This window comes from Toxotes jaculatrix, chromosome 18 (genome assembly GCF_017976425.1).
Source record: "Toxotes jaculatrix isolate fToxJac2 chromosome 18, fToxJac2.pri, whole genome shotgun sequence".
NCBI lineage: Eukaryota > Metazoa > Chordata > Actinopteri > Toxotidae > Toxotes > Toxotes jaculatrix.
Window position 1 is genome coordinate 8,126,403 of NC_054411.1, and position 19,491 is coordinate 8,145,893.

General features: G+C 42.3%; 1 protein-coding gene across 1 annotated transcript; it reads right to left on the reverse strand.

Annotated features, from left to right (window-relative positions):
* Nucleotides 1–1,068: 1,068 nt before the first annotated feature.
* On the reverse strand, nt 1,069–16,965 carry ppap2d (phosphatidic acid phosphatase type 2D). Its single transcript, XM_041062949.1, has 6 exons — nt 16,145–16,965; nt 5,348–5,505; nt 4,926–5,212; nt 4,744–4,801; nt 2,910–3,086; nt 1,069–2,683 (listed from the first exon to the last, which is right to left on the reverse strand). The coding sequence occupies exons 1-6, from the start codon at nt 16,350–16,352 to the stop codon at nt 2,579–2,581; spliced, it is 993 nt and encodes a 330-aa protein (XP_040918883.1). The 5' UTR covers nt 16,353–16,965; the 3' UTR covers nt 1,069–2,578.
* Between the last annotated feature and the right edge of the window lie 2,526 nt (nt 16,966–19,491).

Sequence of the window (19,491 nt, forward strand, 5' to 3'; positions counted from 1 at the left end):
TGCACAGTCACAGCAGAGTAAATAGTGAGGCCCTTGTGCCTGGACCTCAGTAATCTGAACATACAGAATTTCCCTCTTCTTGTTGACCCTGATTCATTTTCATTAAGGCCAAGGGGTTAGTGAGGGGAACGTCAGTAGCAGTGTAAACGAGATGTCATGTTTGACAGGGTGTGTACGCTCAGCTCAGTGGAGCAGCCTACCTCTCACTCAGATCAGTAACACGCACCTGAACATAAGACAATAACAAGGAGTGAGACAGATACAGATAGACAAGAACCTGTCGCACAAGCACAGGCATATACGTTGCTCAGGAATGAAATGTGTCTCCTTAGTTACAGTATTATGAAACAAAGCAGGCCTGAAAACCACGATCACATTCCTTCCCACCCTGACGCCCCACGCCCATCACCCTCTCTCTTCCCGATCTACCGCCCCATCTGTTCTGCCAACTGCTCCATTACTTCTCCCTTCATTACTGGACCACTTTTCCTGCTTGTCTGCCTCCCTTACCTCAGCGTTATGAACACACCCATTTCTGAAGCTCTCTCTCCTTCTCCCTCTCTCTCTTTTGCCTTCTCTGTCTGATCTGGGCTGCTTTTTATTCTCCTCCCTCAGTCTGGAAGTGGATCGGAGGGAGAAAAAAGAAATAAAAGAAAATGCCTCAGACGCCCCAACCTGTATCTGTCTAAGCATCTCCATGGTAGCATGACCCTCTGAAACAGCCCATCATGCTCCACTGCACTTGAAAAGGACTGAGAGCAGGGAAGGGGCAGAGCGAGGAAGGGAGCGAAGGGGAGAGAGAGGTGTAGTACGGAAAGAAACTAGGAGAGCACTGGAGTGGAAGCTTCCAAACGCAAGAGGTTAAATCACTTATCTTTTCAATGTTTACATTTTGTTCCAGCACAGATTTTCTTACCTCCTCACAGAGTCTGGCGTCTCAGTTGAAAAATATTTAATGGCTGAGTAACTTACAAATGACTAAATGTCTTGCCTTACCAACTCTGCTTTTGAGTAGCCAGAGACCAAGATGACATAGATATTGTGACATTGAGGACAGAAGAAGTTAAAAACATTCAACATTCAGTTTATTGGTTTGGTTTCTTGATTACAGTGGTTATTTTTGCCTATCTGGCATTCACAGACAAAACAGACGCAAAAGAAACAATAACTGGGAACACAAAAAATATAGCTTTCTGATAATATCTGTGGCTCAGTCTAGTAGTTACAACAGATACAATAGTAAGTCTCCGTACCTGATCAACACAAATGTAAATGCAAACACATGTACATGTAAAAACTTTCCAAAACTGGAACTAATACTTTTGAAATTCTATGTGGTTTATAAAATGACATACATATTTACATTCAATTTGAATAATTATCATTTCAAGAAAAAAACAAACAAAACAAATATAGTATGTGAGTCTGACATTAACAAAAATAAACACTGATTATTCAAACTTGTGATAAAATACATAATATTGATTATAATTAGAATGTTCCATTATGTACGTTCAAGTGCTATTAATAAAGATGCACAGGAGGCCCGTTAAGGTCTCACAGCCATGTCGGCTCTCCTGTCAGAGTGGCATAAATCAAGGTGCAGCTCAGAGATTGGAGTCCAGGGGCAAAAGTCAAAGGTTAAAAAATTCAGTCAAACCTCCACCTCTGAGACACAGTCAAAGTGGTTAGTACAGAAAAGTGGCAGTGAAAGGGAGGGAAAGTTACCTGATTCCTCCCCGTCACTGCCTTGGTTACTCAAAAAAAAAAAAAAAAAAAGAAAGATAACATTGTATTACAGCCAAAATACTGTTTTTTTTCCTCTGCTTACATACAGGTTATTGTTAAGTCATAGTGATGTAGGGCAGTCTGATTATAGCAGTGACACATCGGGCCACTGAAGGTAAAAACAGTTAAAAGTTGAATGAAGCCAGTGCTTGTTCCTTATCGCTGCCAGTTCTGTCACTTTGTACAGAGCTGTCTTTACATCTGAGGTCTGATGGTCTCAGTTCACAGCTGCAGGGTAATGTTTTCCAAGCTGAGCAGAGGATCGAAAACACGGAGGAGGCGGGCGTCTTCTCCTCTCTCACCCAAGACCAAAGAGTGACCAGTTCTGCTTTAAAAGCTAACCAATGCACTGACTAAATGCCTCCGTCACAGAAGAAAACAACTATCAACATTAGCAGCTTCTAAAAATCCTCTTGAAAAATAGATACTTTTACTTTTTTTCATATATAAAAAAATATCTGTAATATTACTATGCAATTCTTTTCACTGGACGGGTTTGACTTACAGTCATATGTGCTTCTTGTATTTCACGTGTGAGTGTGTGAACATGTTAGATTACTGTGTGGATGTATGTTTTGTATGTGTATCAGTATGCCCAACAGAGCAAGCCTATGTAGATTGTACTCCATCACTATCTACCTATCCCTCTCTTAAAATAATTCCCTTTCTTAAAAGTTTAAGTTTCTCTGTGTTTTCTATGTTGCTCACCTGCGCTATCTCACATTCTCCCTGTCTTTCTGCAGTCCATCTTCTCTTATCGTCTTGTTCCTGGGATGACTGCATGTGCCTGCTAACAGACAGTTTGCTGGCTGGACAGTGGACTCTCCAGGGACATGCTATTGGGAGACAGGTCTGGACGGGCACAAGGTTTAAACATGGAGGAGATGTAGAAGGCCTGCAGGCACAGACACAAAAAAATGTCAGGAAATATACACAGACCACACACACTGTCAGTCATTCACTGTTTATAAACGGCATGAGAGATCAGAGTGGGGAAAATGAGGGAGAGAGCCTATTGTTTAAGCTAACTCAGTCAACAGAGAGCAGAGAGAAACAAATCCTGTGAAGACAGAGATAACTGTTGTTCAAGACTATTTAGACAACAGTGATTTTTGACATACCACCCAGTACGCAGTGAGCCCTCCTTGGATGAAGCCTGTGAGGACGTCAGTGGGGTGGTGACGGTAGTCAGAGATGCGGCTCAGACCGGTATAGATGGCGATCATCACTAAGAGGAACTGTATTAGAGGGCGCAACAGTCGAGCTCCTCGCCACGACAGCCGTGCCTGCAGGTAGAACTGCAAAAAAGTATAGAAATATTGATGTTATTTTGTTACTGACTTTATAATTACTACAGACAAGTGAAAATAAGCATGCGGGTTCTTGTGTGTTAATGTATGGCCCACAAACATAAACTGATAGTTATGGCTAATGATTCATGTTCTCAGAATGCAAGTAGAGCACAGTACATCCACTCAGTCTCATACCCAGAGGGGAAAGAGAGGCTTGGCATAGGTCCATTAACACTACCTAAACTCCATTTCCTCCCTTTGTTCATTCTCATCCCCTGCAACAGTGCTGCAGTGCAGAATGGATGTCTGTGTCTGTAAAAATGGGGTCACAGAGCGAGCGTGATGCAGATGCAGAGCTCGCTTTATGAGGTGGCTGGAGGTCTGTCTGGACCCGTCAACCACTGGGGAGCACGTGGCCTACATTCCTGCACTGACGTAGACCCTCACCGGGTCCTTCTCCTGACCCAACTGAGAGCAGGTGTCACTGTTCCTGCCTTAATCACAAGCAGCTTGCCACAGTCCGGGTGGCATGTAGCTACAGGTTTGACACATTCTCTCAGGGTTATCCACAGTCTGCTGAAAGGCTAGCATGCAAGGCTATGTGTTTGTGCCTGCAGTGTGTGTGTGTGTGGGGAAACAATGGATTGTGATGTGGAGAGGAGAGAAAAGACGGGTAACAAACACTGAGGCCCGTGTTTTTCTCAGACCACTTCTTCCCTCCAGTTCTATACCCTTTTATTTCTCTTATTCAGTCTTCCCCTACTCATCCTCGTCTACCTCTTTTTGGTCAGAGAAGAGCAGCTTTTCATTTAGACCTTTATAGTCCACAAATGCAAATAGGAGAGGCAGTGATTTTCTCTTCTCCTTTAATTTCCCACAGCACCATCTTCACTTCATTTTATTTAGTTTAGCTATACTCACTAAAATATTCAAGTCACCTAAAGCTATAATTTCAGGGCTAATGAGGGGGGGTATCTGAGGAATACGCACATTTTATGGCTAATAATCTGCTTTTGTCTCTGCCCAACTGTCACAATGCACCCCTGACTACTGGGGAGTGTGAGAGAAGGGGAAAGATGAAGAGATGGGGGAGGCTGGGGGAGGACGGGTTTAGAGGGTGTCTATTGCTGAAAGAAGCCTGTCGATCCCTCAGCAGGCATATTCAGCCCTCCGCCCCTTCCTCTAAATGAGACCCACAACAAGGCCTCCTCTGTCTGCATAGTCTCTTCATCTATTCATGTTCCCCGTGGAAAACATTCTCCTTCATTCTCTAGCACCCCCGCTCCTCCACTCCCCCTCCCTGACTCACCAGCTCTTTCAGTTTTGAAGCAGGAGGCCTTTGGAGAACTGCTGCTCTCAAAGAGCTCCTCCCTCACAATCAGGAAGTGTGAATTTATTTAACTGCACATGCCTTAGTGTGTGTTTGTACATGTTTAATTAGTTAATAGTTAGCTAGTTCCGAGTTGCACACAGTGTTTTTGGCCTCTTGGGACTGATGTTTTCTCTAATAACCGAAAGGAAAGTGAGAGCTGTAATATTCCCCCCAACACTGTAAACACAGTGCCAAGTACTGTAATTATACAACACAAGCTCAGGTGAATGTAAAGGTCACATTCCAGATGTGTTTGTGTGAAACAGTGTTTGTAAAGTAGAGGGGACTTACTGCCAGATAGAGCATGGTGTACATCGCAAAGGAAGCATGGCCAGAAAAAAACGACTTCCTGAAAGAAGATCAATAAAAGATGCCGAAGGTTACACATTTACTACATGAGTCACACTACTATACACCCCACCCCAGTTGGCACACCAAATCATTTCTGAGCAACTATACTTATGCACACGCACCTGGCCTCCTCTACCATCTTCTGATTTGGCTGTCTGCAGCTGACTTGGGACACGTAGCTGCCCTGAGTGCAGTTGATGGACTCATAGGTAATATTGCAGACAGACAGGAAGTTGGGTCGCAGGCGTCCCACGCTTAGTTTGGCCATATTCGTGAGAGACTGTCCCACACAGCAACCAAACAGGAAGCTTCCCAGCTCCTTGTACAGGCACGAGACATAGTGGTTTCGAACAAAAGCCCGTGAGTTTACACCTCGGAAACGCACCCGGTAGCATTCACCCACTGCGATCTGAGAGAGAAATACGACAAGGGAAAAGAAAGTCATACATAAATACTGAAAGAGTGAAAGTATGTTTGTTTTACTCTTGCACATGCAACATTGTGATGACAACTTTACTTTACTCAACAGGTATCTTGGTCTTACCGCTATTCCGGTGATGGCTATACCACCGGCGATGAGCATGCTGTCAGGTATGGCCTCACTTTCCACGTAGGGATAGGTGATGCTGGAGTCTCCACAGAAAAAGCCTCGTCTGTACGGAGTCACTGCCTTCAACTCACATGCAAAGAATGGGATGGAGGCTGATGAAATGTGGGAAAAGGGGGGGGTAGACAAAAACAAAAGATGGCTTGATGAATGTCTATGCGCATGTGGTCTGTGCAACAAGGATCACAGAGACAGCAAGATACAGAGATAGCTGGCACCACTAACTAACATAAAGGTGGCTTTCTCCTGTCTCACAGGAGAATGGCATGAGATATAACATGACTTCCAGATTCCTGGGGGATCAAGCATTCCACACATAGCTGCTTCTAACAGAGGAGCAGGCAGAAGGAGAGATGATGGACACCGAAACACAGGCAGACAGACACGGAGATGGGAATGACAGTGGAAAATTAAGATGAGGAAGGAGGAAGAAGATATCAGAGAGCGTGTTACACAGAAAAATTTAGTGTGCCAGAAGTAGACAAAAAAACTCAGTGTAGGAACAAGGTATTGCTTAACAATGCCACTTTGTTCACTTTGTTGAATCCATTTAATCTTTCATTAATAACTGTCCCACATATGTGCTCGCTACACTTCCTGGCTGCTCATTAATCTGTATAAGGTAAAAGAGGTCAAGGTCTGGCTTGCTTAAGCAAACAAACCTCATGGATCAACCTCGTGGTGAAGGTTCACTGGGGAAAAGTTGTGCGACATTTTAATGTTGGCAAAATGGGAAAGTGTGTTTGTACACAGGCTGAACTGCATTGCTCTAATTTTGTGTTGCATTAAAGCACTATTAGCCAATAGCCTTGTAAAGGCCTGCTCCATTTCTCTGTGCCTTATCCCATGTCCCCTTGTCACCCCGTGGAATGCAGCGAGAACATGGGACTAATCATTAACCTCTGTGCCTCTCCCTGTCATCCCAGGCCTGCTGGTTGGCTGGAACGCACCCAGGCCAAAACAATGCTCCTGCCAGGGAATCTCTAGGACTACGTGACTGAGTAGTGCACAGGATACACACTCAAAATCAGGCCAAAAGGAACAACACACAAGTACACGCTCAAACATACAAACAATGGCACGTAAACAGGTCTTTAAGCACAATAAATCAACAATTTTTCTCTAACAAAGGACAAGCCGGACAATACCTGACCTAGGTAACTGTGTCAACATTGGCTTCATTTCAGTTCTAGCTATTATTCTGTGTTTTTGATGTCACAACAATTAGGTCAATTAATAAAACACCTGTATCCACTCACTGAACTGGTAAATCAGAGTGTTATTCTACAGATCTGAGGCTATCAGCACAGGAAGCACATAAAGAGGCAACTTTCAACTGCTGTGTGACTGTACTGTACCTGAGATATAGCCAGATTGGATTACGAACATTGTACTGCAGTTAAAAGCACGTGTTAGTGACCTCTGTAGTCAAAGTCATGCTGTCCTTATAGAAAGACAAAACACAGATAAAATCCAGCCCACTTGCATTTATTTTAAAATGGGCCTGAGTAAGGAAGTCATGCAGGGAAAGAAAGAGGGAAACACATTGCGGGCAGATAGCGGAGGCTGTGACGCCAACAAAGAGAGAGAGAGAGATAGGAAACACCTCTCATCTGACCCACATCTCTCACTCATCTCATTCAGTCACCATATTTACAGGCGTCTCGTCACACACACATACATAAATTCAGTTCAGCCACGCACTGATGTATCTCAATTCTCTCACACACACACACACACACACATCCACATACAGGTCACATACGGGTGCTATCTGTTTTGTTAGACAAATGAATTTCTAATGGATCCATTCATCATTTAGTTTGAAATTCTGCTGTGGTCCTGTCAGGGTTCTTGCTTTTCATATGAATCTAGTTAAACCATTAGCTTATTACTCTGACTTTATTACATATATACATCCTCTAATGCAGTCGAATTAAATAACCCTGCTGTTAATTCTGTAGTCTAATCTTGTGTTGGATTTTGTGGACTCAGTGGTTGTATTGAGTTGTATTAAGCTACGTTATACTTAAAGTTGTTCTTAATGCTAGGTATAGTACATTACATATCTTTAGGAATAGTAATATTACAGAGAATGGTTTGCTTGTAGTCATTTTGATTAGTTTATATTAACTAAGATGGTTGGAGTCTTTAATAAATATTTTGTGAAAGTCCTTTTTTCTTGTTAATCTAAAAATACATATCCTGTAGGAGCGTTTCCTGGTTCATTTCTGCCACCTGCATAAATTCCACACACATCTCTTAATCTCCTAGTCGTAATCCCCTTATCTGTCTGTGTCATACCTTGGTGGAGAAATGCAAAGATAGGGCTTGGTTCATCTCTGGTTTAACGTGAGTGGGTGTGGATGGTTTTTTTTTTTTTCATTTGGTTAAAATGCAATACACTCCATGTTAAACAAGTTTTAACTGAAAAAAAAGCATCTTACACATGGTCCACAGTTGCAGCCCGCAGGCTTGACAAAACTCCTGGTGTCCATGTGCTTATATTTGTGACAGGAGGGAGGAGGAGGAGATTGTGCTGCAGATGAGTATGTGTGTGAGTATGATGAAGTGAAATGGAAAAATAACCAGAATGCATTGATTCTGATTCTGATTCATTGCGAACAATGTGTAAGTTTAACATCGAAAGTAATATATAACAATGACCTATTTACCATTGACTGGGGTATGAAAGTTTAAATTTACTGAATATATCATCACTAATAGTTCTCAATATATGATAAATAAAGCAGCTTTTTTTTTCACAGTGTCGTCTGAGTCAAAAAGTGGGCAATACAACTTGAAAGGCTGACAGCACTTGGTAAGCCACTTTTACACAGACTCAAACATGCTTTATTTTCTCTGAAATGTGTTTTTCTGTTGTTTTTTTGTTCATGTGTTTTTTTGTGTACTCAAATGTTGCAACATAAAGCATAGAATTTTATTTTTATTCTGCCATAAAGTGAACTGTTTTGGGGGTGTGAAACAAAAATCGTTTTTGCTTTACATACCATCCATTAACAGACTTTCTTTGAGTTTTCATCAGATTCCACAGCATGGCCAGTCCTTTCTCAATAATCATTATTTTTGCTGCATTGACAGAGGTAATGGACATTCTCCATTAAGGACCAACCACTCTTTGTTACAGTAGGAATATAGACATCATTTTCAATACATATGGAGGTCACATGGGAATCATGAAGTGCAGAGTCAGTTAGTAGGATATTTTATTAATTCCAGCTTGCCAGTACGAATGGCTTGTGTTGTTTTTACAAGTTCATGGGCCAAAGGTCATTCCAGTGTGGCAAAGCTGTTAGAAAAGCTTCTCAATAAAATAAATCCACTAAATTTACGTTGACCCAAGTAGTGTGTGAGTGGTAATTCTCAGTGCTGTGCTATAAATAAAATACAAAGTGACAGCGCTAGAAACCACATGCAAAGTTATCGAGTATCTGCACAACCCCATACAAATTACAAGCTCCTGCGTCACAGTCAGCCTCTATGCTTCACAACTACATTAAAACAGTTTTCACAACAAGACACAAAAACACTCCAGAGACCCCCACATCATCTGTCAGGCAGCTGTGAGCAAACCACCTGGCCAAGAAATGCTCAAAAGAGAGCCAGGCCAGGAAGGCCTGCGAGGGGACCCAAAAGGAGGCGGAGGAATGGGTCGGCTCACACAGCAAGGCCAAAATGTGCTGCTTGCTGGGCCTGACACTCAAAGCAGGAATGCTTTCAAATAGTCAAAAGGGACAGAAAGAAAGGAGGGGGGCAGAAGAGAGGGAGGGAGGAAGGAGAAGAGGAGGAATGAGAGCAGAGGGGATATGTGCCTCACTCTGAGAAACTTTTCTGTTTCTAATTTACACATCTATGACCACAGCCCAGAATGAGCTCACTGTGAGAGGAGAATAACAACAACCAAAAGCAAGAAATAAAAAAAAAACCTATAGAGACAGTGATTAAAGGCAGGGTGCACAGAAAATAGGGCAGATGGTAGTTATTCATTGATATGCTTAAAGGTCATTTTGCTGCACATCTGTTAATCAATACAAAACTAAAAACTAGGCCAAAATGCATAGACTAAAAGGCTAGAAAATTGATAAATAGGGGTGAGGGCAGTAAGAGTGGGGTGAGAGAAAACTGGAAAGATGGTGCCAAGAAAGATGCTGCAAGGGTTTCTTTACGAAGAACAGCAGACGGAGGCGATTAGTGGTGGTTCTGGAATGTGAGGGTTAGAGATCTGGGCTCTGCTGGGACCCGCTCTGTAAACACGACCCCGCCTCGACCAGTAGAATACCCCCAAATACACATACAGACTCAACACATTCACATACACATAAAAACCACACTTGGATGCAAACAATTCTAACCTGCAACCACACAGACTAACAGACAACCAAACAAACCACAAAAAACCCACTAGCACCTGGGAAAAAAAAACTAACCAACCAAATAAACCACGCTAGAGCCAGAAAAACCACATAAAATCAAATAATTCTAAAGACAAGTATTGAGGCAAACAGCCCATTCACTATCACAGACCTAAATTAAGTCCTGTGGATGCTGCTGTGGGACAAACAGCCAGTGCATCCAAATAGATTACCATGACACACAGCCTAAAGCTATGTCTAAGCCACAGTAGTGGCCATCTGTGTCATCACAGCCAATAATAATTGACTGTACAGGCCTCATTCTACATTTGCCCTCTGATAGAACTGGAGGACAGACAGTTAGTGACCTGTTAACACAGGTCCATCTGGCCTGCAGCTTACATTGGGCTGAGCCTGGGCTGTAGCCCAGCTTGCTACAGCAGCCTTCGGGGGTGGTCCACCCTTGCTGGGCCCCTCACCAGCTTGTATGTGCCAGTGTTTCCCAACAAAATTTTAAGCTGCTTGTTTACTTTCAAGTCAACCTTGCTAAAAAATAATAGGCAAGTGAACTGAATTGTGAAGTGTTGTAAGTTGAATCTGCTTAACTGCATAAAGCTGTGTCCATAAGCCATGATCTGTGCCTTCATCTAGTCACTACTCAGCTTGAGTCTGGTACTTTAAGGGCAAAGTCAATTCTTTTACATTTTTACATTGGATAGAAAACAAGTGTTTGTTTAAAGAGGCAGTCCAAGAAGAGACTATACACCATCACTCAAGCCCAAGCACAGAAAAGAACAAACACACACACACACACAAACCACTGTAAGGTAGGTAACACTTAAGGTGAAGTCATTCGCACTAAGGCTGTGATTATGATTGGCAACCATATACTGCAACAAACCCAATTACTAAGTAATGTGTATTTCAGTGTCCTAGAAGGTGGTTCGTCCTGTTCTTCCTTGGTGGCCCCGTCCAGGTAGTGAAGCAGTGGAATAAGGGTGAGTAGCAGCCCCCTGCACTGACACACACCCATTTCTTTTCCCATAATTTGCTGGATTGTTCTGAGAGACTGATCTGTTTTGTCTGCCCTGATCGCAGTACATAGAGATTAATCACTGAGGAACAAAGAAGGTCTGAGGAGCCACAACAGCTCTGCATCATTGTTAACCATCTGCTATCATCAGCATCTCCTGCAGCTGGACTCCATACAACCTCTATAAGGAGACAAGCACTGCTTCATTTATCATAGCACATTAGCCTCCTGCCCCCACCCCACCTACAAAACATGTAATTGAAAGCAATCACAGGTCCTTCTCTCCCTTTCCCCCAGTGTTTTGATAAAATCAGCTAATATCCGAATCTATTGATTCAGACTCATACAGCATGAGGTACCCAGAGAGAAACAGTGAGACAGCTGAAGGTACCTTGGTAGCCAAAGATGCTAATATTTGCTGAAGCTTTTGATGGACAAAATCAACAAACAAAGCAAAGGAAACCCATAAGTGCATGTAAAGTAAAATTTGATGTTTCTTGCGAACAACATAGTTCCAGCTGTCTTTATGTTTCTTCACCTTCCACCACTGAACCTGCAGAGGTTTTGCTTGCCACTTCCACTGTTACTGTTGCCGCTGGCCAGTGGAGACATGCCTCCCACAGCTGCTTCTGTTCTCTCCACACTTCACTGACCTGTTTCCTGGAGCTCGGCTCTGGAGTTCAGGGCATGTGTGGTGAGGTCTGAAGTGGGCTGTCTGTCTTGCCTGTCTGATTCGGCAGGAACATTAAGAACCTGCCACTGTGGTATGTACCTTGAAAACTTTAAAGGAGCTCTCTGGTGGTTTTTGTGGTGAGAAGGTAAGGTTGTGCGCAGTGAGGTGAGGGCTGGCAGTCTGCAATGTGAGAACAACACAGGGTTGTGGTTTAGACTGCAGGGGAGGTGTTTGGCATGGAGCAGCCTGATTGTAGTGGTACTGTATGTATGGAAAGAGTTGAGGGCTGCAGGGCTGTTTTGTTATTGTGTTTTGGTTTGCAGAAGAACATGCAACTGGAGCAACTTCAGAGAGGAACTTGAGGGATAAAGGGAGGAAAGACTCAAGCAGGTGAGATGTGACACAATGATAAAATGTTCCCGATGATTTGTAACCATACTATGGCGCCAAGGGGGGCTGTCTAAGACTCAGACAATAGAGGGACAGACACACGAGTCATTAGTTCTGACAGGCGCAAAGGCGGGGCTATGGGCTGTATTCGGATTCAGGTAGATACTCTGATGGTAAGCCTCTCTAGACCCATTCCAGCTAATGAGCACTGAGGATTTGAGCGCTACTCACATCTTTATTCACTCATTAGGGCTAATGCCTATGGACCACCCTGGGCACTTATGGAACCGTCACTGAGGAGAAGATTGCAGCTATCTCATTAAAAGTTAATTTGAAGCTATTTGCTGTCTGAACCTTTTCTATCCTTCTCTGAGTACTACTTCCTCACTAGGACATAGACAGCTGTAGATAAGATCCCTCAGGCGCCCCTGGGTCTGACCTCTGAACCCTACAGTAAACCCTCAACCTCTTCTCTCTTTCTGCGCCTCACTCTACTCTCTCTCCCTGGGGCTGTTCGCTTATTCAGGCTCTCACTTGCTCCTCAGCCTTCAGGAAACTGAGACATCTCTAAGGCCTCAGTTGGCTCTGGTGTGCTAATGGATGAGGGAAGATGTATTGACAGCAAAGTACAGTGAGTGCAATCATGTAGTTTGTCTAAAGAAGGGTGCAGCTAATTGATTCCTGAACCTCTGCAGTGCTTTCAAATGGGAGGGAGGTGCATTAATGCAGTAGCGACAGAGAGTAAGCGAAATCACTTCTTCCACTAGCTAATGATTTGACTGAGCCATTTTTAATGGCTCTCCATCTGTCAGCCACAGAGTGACGCCAATGTGTTTCATAACTTTGAATGTGTTTGATCATGGCCTTAAATGTGCAGCAAAACAGCACCAGAGAATCTGTCAACAAACAGCACCCACATGGCAGCTGTAGCAGGGTGTCTGCATTAGCAGTCGCAATGACGCATACGTACACACCCAGACTTTTACTCATAAGAGTGCACATACACACACACACATAAATACACGTGCATAGGAGAAAATTCAATATTCCTGGCGCTGTGCACACCAGCATGCTGTGACGTGTTGGCCTCTAGCTGTCTCACTCACTTGGCGGCTTTCTCTGCCAAAAGAAAAGAACCAGGAATCCTCTAACATAAATCCGCCACCCGCCCAAAACACACACACAGACATAAAACACACACACTTACACACCTCGCCACATTGCTGGAACACCTTCAGACCCAAAACAGAGATTGTCTGAAGAAAAGAGGAGAAAAGGAGAAGGGGGCAAAAGCAGAGATAAGCTGGAAAGAAGGAGCCCTTTTCGAACTCAGATCACTCAGGTAGATACCTACACTCTCGTCCTGGCATGCTGCTTCACGTCTAGAACAAAAACACACTCACACACAACAGTGATCAACTGATTCCAGCCTTCCCATTCCAACATTTCCAAAAACTAGTTCTGTTTTCCCTACTGAATCTATCACTTTCTATTTTAAATAGATTCTCTATGGAATTTATCCACAGTGTTAATATTTTTTTTCTCTCTTGCATTAGTTTAACCTAACCAAACAACCTATGCATATAAAGTATGAAACTAATTCACAATTAAACCCCAGGAGAAGGTCAAGTCTAGTGGCAATTGTAATGTCTCTCTAGGCTGTGTAAGCTAATAGAGGGTGCCACTTGCAATCATTTCCCAATTACTCTTAAGAGAAGCAATAACTGGCTTTATTGGGGTGATGACAGAGTAAGGACCACCTGTGCAGGAGGGAAACAGCAGTGCAGGCTGGGAGGCCTGTCCCTGCATGTTTGGTAGATATGACAAACACCCAACACCTCCTGACCTATGGTTGGCTGGACACTAGATCTTAGATGCAGCCACAGGGCAAAGATTTTGTCAGCTTTCTCCTGGTCAAACACCTACAGTCCCACCAGGAATTCATGAAAACACTTTAACACAGAAGTAAACACTTGAACAGATTCAGGCATTTGCATTCTGCAGCTTACATGGAGCTTACTGACACTGAGCTGAACCAGAACAATTCATCTCTGTGAGGCATCCATTGTGTGCATGTCAGAACAGCCCCATAAAAAACACAGGCTGATTTACTGAGGTTAAACAATGTTAGACAGGCCAAGTGTTGAGTAAGAGTATGATCAGGTAACCTGAGAGAAAGCCTCAGTTAATGCCCTCAATATCCCAGCATTCCACAGGCAGATTTAAGTTCATTCATAAAGCCACACCATACTAACTTTATGCCATCACTTTAAATCTGAAGTAAACACTAAGACACATGGGGAGGCTGTGAAAACCCCCAAACACTGTGGAATCCCTCTTTGGCTGATAGGATAATGAGGATGCTTCAGGGTAAATTCCAAAGTTACAGTGGTGAATGAGCCCCTATACAGACTGAATGATGCCGACAGGTCAACTGTCTGGGAGCATCAGATGATGGCATTTTTTGAGGAAAATTGCATTAGTCAGAGATAAGAGGGTTTAATATAAGAGCCCAATTCATTTCCAGTGAGTGATGGCATTCAGTGCAAAATGCCCACAGATGAGTCAAGGTCAGGCCTCTGCTGATGACTGCCATGATCGTTAACAGAGATATCCAAGATGCACTCAGACAGCCGGGAATCTGTAAGTAGCCTAATGTCTAACTCTGCCAGTGTAACAATTCATCATATTGTAATTCAAAATGTAGTGAGAAAGCAACTATAGTCTTTGGAGGAAAACTGAGAGAGAGCATTTCCTCCACCTGATTAGGCACTTCGTAAAACACAGAACACAGAACAAGTATGCAGATCAGCTAATAGCATACCTGCAGGGGTTAAGAATAATACAGCAAAACTAACTGCCTCACACAGTTGTATTGTTTGCTGAACAACTTCCTATGCTTTAACTGCCAACGACACAGAGACCTGTCAGTCTGCCTAGACGGGTTCCGCCTCCCTTGAGCTGCCGGTCCAAACTTCTCACTCACACAACACGAATGATCCCTTCCCTATCAGAGTCATGTGAGATGACGACATGAAACTACATAAAATTCTGTTTTGTCTCACTGTTCACAAAGTGTCTCACTTCACCACAACAGGTGCCAAAGTGATCCATAAGTCTTTTTTGAGGATTTCATATGATCCCCAGCTGTGATGCTGAGTGATTCCAAGTAAAAAGTCAAAGTGAAATTCCAAGTTACTGGTGCTTCACAGGATTATTCCCATGTAGCCTGCCCTTTTGGCACAACATTTTAGTGGGAAATATTTTTCGTCCCCTGTGTTTCTCTAATAGCTGTAGACACCAGATTCTTGGCAGATTAAAATTAGACATGCAAACATACAGTAGGATAATCTCCAACCATATGATGACTTGCTGTAGTTTGAACTACCTAAACACAGGAATCAGTTATAAGGAGCATCTCAACACTGCCTACATGTTAGTTTATTAATGATTTGACGACAATTGGACATTTTGTGAAAGCAAGTCCTTTGACTTACAGTAATAATTAGTGGATACATGTTGATCGGAAACTCTTATTCTAATGTTTACTTTCTAATTCGCCTTGTGAAAACTGTTAAATTTTAAACTGAACTCTGTAAATTATTAGTGTCTGACGCTCAGTAATCCTGCAGTGAGAGAGGCTAAAGCGCGAGGAAAACATGTCCCGTGCTTGCGTTCAAGCACGGGACATGTTTTTATCAGAATTCCCACGTTCTTCTCCCGGGAACATTGGGGGTTGCCATGGGAACAGATGAATTCCCGGGACAACTGTGATCCTGCCAGCTGAGTCCCCCCAGCCCCCTCCCTCCCGGCCTGCCTTCCTCCCTCTCTCTCTCTCTCTCTCTCTCTCTCCTGCCCCCACGTGTACCGTGGGGGCACCGAACTGAAAGTTTTCTGCCCCTTTTAACAGTTTCCATTTGACTTCTGGAGAAATGCTTTTCAGCTTCGTTAACTTTAACAAATCCCCGTCCAATGTGATTATTTTCCCTCCTGACAATCAACTCAGTTTAACCTCCTTATGACCTCCGAAAAAAGTCAATATTATTTCCAACGCTGATGTTGACATGCGTGCAATTAAAAAAGAAACCCAGAAGCAAATAGGTGTATGGGTCCTTTAAAAATATTAAAAGTTAATTACTATATTCAGAGCTTTAAAATAACAAGTGAGAGATATTTTCGGTCCTTTCAAACTGGAATTACCGTGGTCACCCTGTAACAACAGCCTTTGGTCAAAATGTAAAATAGGTAAATACACTTATTCTTACCGACACAAAGACATATTACATCCAAACCAACAAGCATCTTCCTCTTGGTACAAAACGAGCTCTCCTCCTCAGTTTGGTTGAGGAAATGTTTCCCAGCGCCGTTTTCCTTCCCTTCCCCGGATCCTCCGCTGTCAGCTAACCGCAGCTGGAGCTCCGAGTCCCGGGGCAGCGTGCTGCTGTGGGTACCGGTGGAGTTGAGCTTCTGCATGTCTTTAGCTGTATAAGTGACCAACGACCTGTTTGAGAAGTAGTTGCAGGTAGTCCGTTTTGTCGTTGCTGCCCGGTGAAAATGGTGAAAATTCACGAAACTTTTCAGTCCGTTCGTCGTCGGTGCAACAAATCCATGTCAACGAAGGTTTGACAGCAGCAGACCCCGGTCAACCAGCCAGCCAAGGCTAAGGTAACGTTTCACGTTTGTCAGAAAAAGAAAGGAGGGAAAAAAATTGAAAAAGAAAAAGAAAAAGTTCCACGTAAAAGAAAAGTAGGGGCTTATTAGAAACAGGGGGGCCCACAAACATCCGAGTAAACTTCGACACACTTAAACCTGACAACAAACTTCTTCTTTTAAGTGTTGTACCATTTGCTCCCCAAACGTCCCAGAGGTCCAGCAACAACTGGTTCCCACTTTCAAAATAAAGTTCACTGGTGGTCTAGTAACCTTGAAACAACAACTCTGGTCGAAAAACCGTATTATTTCCGGTGTTATTCAGTCTGACTTGACCCATCAGCAGTTGCGAAAACCTCTGCGGTAAAAGCAACAAAATCAATAACGTGTAGCGATCAGGCCGGAGCTCAGGGCATGCTCGATCCACCTGACAAGCTCTGCAGTGACTGGTCCTCTCCACTGAGATGTCTCCCGTCCCATCCAACTGTCCCACCCCATGCGAGGACACGTCCCACATAGAGCTCCAGGTCTTCAGATGTAAAGAAATTTTGTTTACATCTGAAATATTGCACAAAGTCCACAGAAAAGAAACTGTTCCCAAAAGGTTAATCTTCCCAACGTCGACTTTAAATTTAACAATTAGTCTAATGAAGCCTATTCAGTATTGATTTAGTCCAATTGTGGCTCAGCTCCACACTGAAAGTGTTATCCTTTATTATTATTATTATTATTATTATTATTATTTTTAAAACAAATTTATTGTTCCATCTCTGCCCCTATACATGCAAGACTGCCTAGCAAATTGATTTTTCCACCGTACTGACTCTTGCTGTTTGGCTGTCTGCCAATTCACTGGACAGACAGAAAAATAATCAGACAAAACACAGTCTGAACACATGAGATTACAGCAGTCGTTCCCTCAGAAAACCTATGATAAGTTTATGAAAGCTTATGAAATGCACGTTTCTTAAATCAATCAGCCAGCTGCGCAGGCCGTTTGATTTCTCTGTGATGACCTCCTGGTTGTTATCAATGCTTTGTTCACGTGTGTGTGAGACCAGATGTTTCCTGCCACCTAGTGTAAAGACAGAGGCACAGCTGCTTTCATCTCAACATTTTGAGTTGGTTTGTTTTTGTTTTTGTTTTGTTTTTTAACATAAAGGTAATGCCGCTATAAAGTTTCATTTTCATTATCGATTAATCTTCTTGATTAACTGATTAATTGATAGGTTTATAAACGTAAATAAATATGTAAAGTGTTCACTATCATAAAAGTAATGGAGAATCACCAAAAACATTTGACACTTGAGAGCCAAACAACAATAAAATCAATAAATGTTAATTTGAGAATTGAAGGTGAATTAAACATTTCAATTAGAACGGGAAGAGTTTAAATCTGAGCTTGCAATGGAAAATGGGAAAGAAAGCACTGCAATTAAGAAACTGAAAATGAAACTGAAAAATGAAAATGACCCTGATAGTATAAAATAGCATTTTTCTTTTCACAGATTTCTTTTTTCTCTTTTCCATCTGCCTTTGAAAGTTTAAGTGTGTGCATAATGAGCTGTATGCACACTAGAGGGCATAGCCCTCCTATAAAGCAAAATCTTTAAGCTAGTGATTTTCAGAGTATGTCATTCTTACATTCTCAGATTTACAGTTAATCAAACAAATCTAAGCCTGTCTCACTGCTTTTATGTCTTATCATTAGATTTTTCATGTTAACTCTCTATGTGATTTTTTTTGTGTGTTCTTTTTCCCATTGTATTTTGTAGATGCATCCCTCATTGATGTAATAGTGAAATACCAAGTTCATGTGTGTGATTTTGTTGTTTTGTTTTTTGTTTTGTTTTGTATTGTTTTGTTTTTGCAGTGCATGCAGTGTCACAGTTCTACATTTACTATATATTGAGATAACTATGCACAAAACTTATTAGTAGCTATGGAGCCTGACATTTTCTAAATATCTTTAATATCTTCTCTCTGTTATGTGCATTACTGATTTATATCCACTAGATGGCGGTAAATCATCATTCAGAGGAACTGAACATACTAAATATCAGCAGTGGTAATTGAGGAGTGGATCTAAAATGGCTGGAGTCTCACTGATTGTGTGTCATCGCCCTCAGGAAATTCTGATCTAATTTTCCATCCCTCTTTGATATTTTGTGTCAGGGTTTCCACAGTTAATTTAGCCCATTACTGCAAGTATCAATCCTCACCTCCATAAATATTACTGTTACAAAGGCCATTTTGAAGTATTAGTAACAATGTGTTTCCTCTGTGCCTCTCAAATGAAACTATGATTCATACGGGGTCATACATTTGGTTTTGTATTACATCACCTGAAAATGCAGAACTAAGCTGCAAACACTGCAGAAGCAATTTTATTTCCTACTGCATTTCCATCATGTTTGTCATCAAAAGCTGAGAACCATTAGGGATTTCTCATTATGCTTTAAATATTCACATGACAGGATACTGCTGGCTCTTAAAAAATCCCATTTGCTCTTTTTGCTTTTCCCATCTAACTCACACACACGATAAAAATACAGTCCAACTATGATCAGTAACAAGTCTGGGCATGTTGTTTTCTAATGTGGTGCCTGGCCATTGGCATTCATATAGATAGCCTACCACAGGTAACAGTTTTTCTGAGTCTGATGACACATACCTGAACCAAAGCCCATCCTGTTTTGCTGCCATGAAACTTTCCCCTCACAAAGTACAAACGGAGAAAGTGAAACCACATCTACTGACCTCAACCAGAATTTAGACACAGGTGGGAATTTTCAAGAAGTGCAAATAGTAAACAGCATATCATCATGACATTTTGTGAGTTCCATTACTAAATTCACTGTGACATTTTGGTTAATGCATTTCCTCTATGGTTTTCTCATGTCAGATTAGATAATGATTGTGATATTTAAGAGCTCTGTAGATTAGCTCTTCCAATGTGGAA

What these genes read in the sequence shown, in the direction of transcription:
- ppap2d (XM_041062949.1), bottom strand. Translation starts at nt 16,352, where the DNA reads ATGCAGAAGCTCAACTCCACCGGTACCCACAGCAGCACGCTGCCCCGG. An exon ending in TGTAATATGTCTTTGTGTCG is followed by an intron (nt 5,506 to 16,144) that starts GTAAGAATAAGT and finishes ACATTTCATCAG; the next exon opens with CCTCCATCCCATTCTTTGCA. An exon ending in AAGATGGTAGAGGAGGCCAG is followed by an intron (nt 4,802 to 4,925) that starts GTGCGTGTGCAT and finishes ATCTTCTTTCAG; the next exon opens with GAAGTCGTTTTTTTCTGGCC.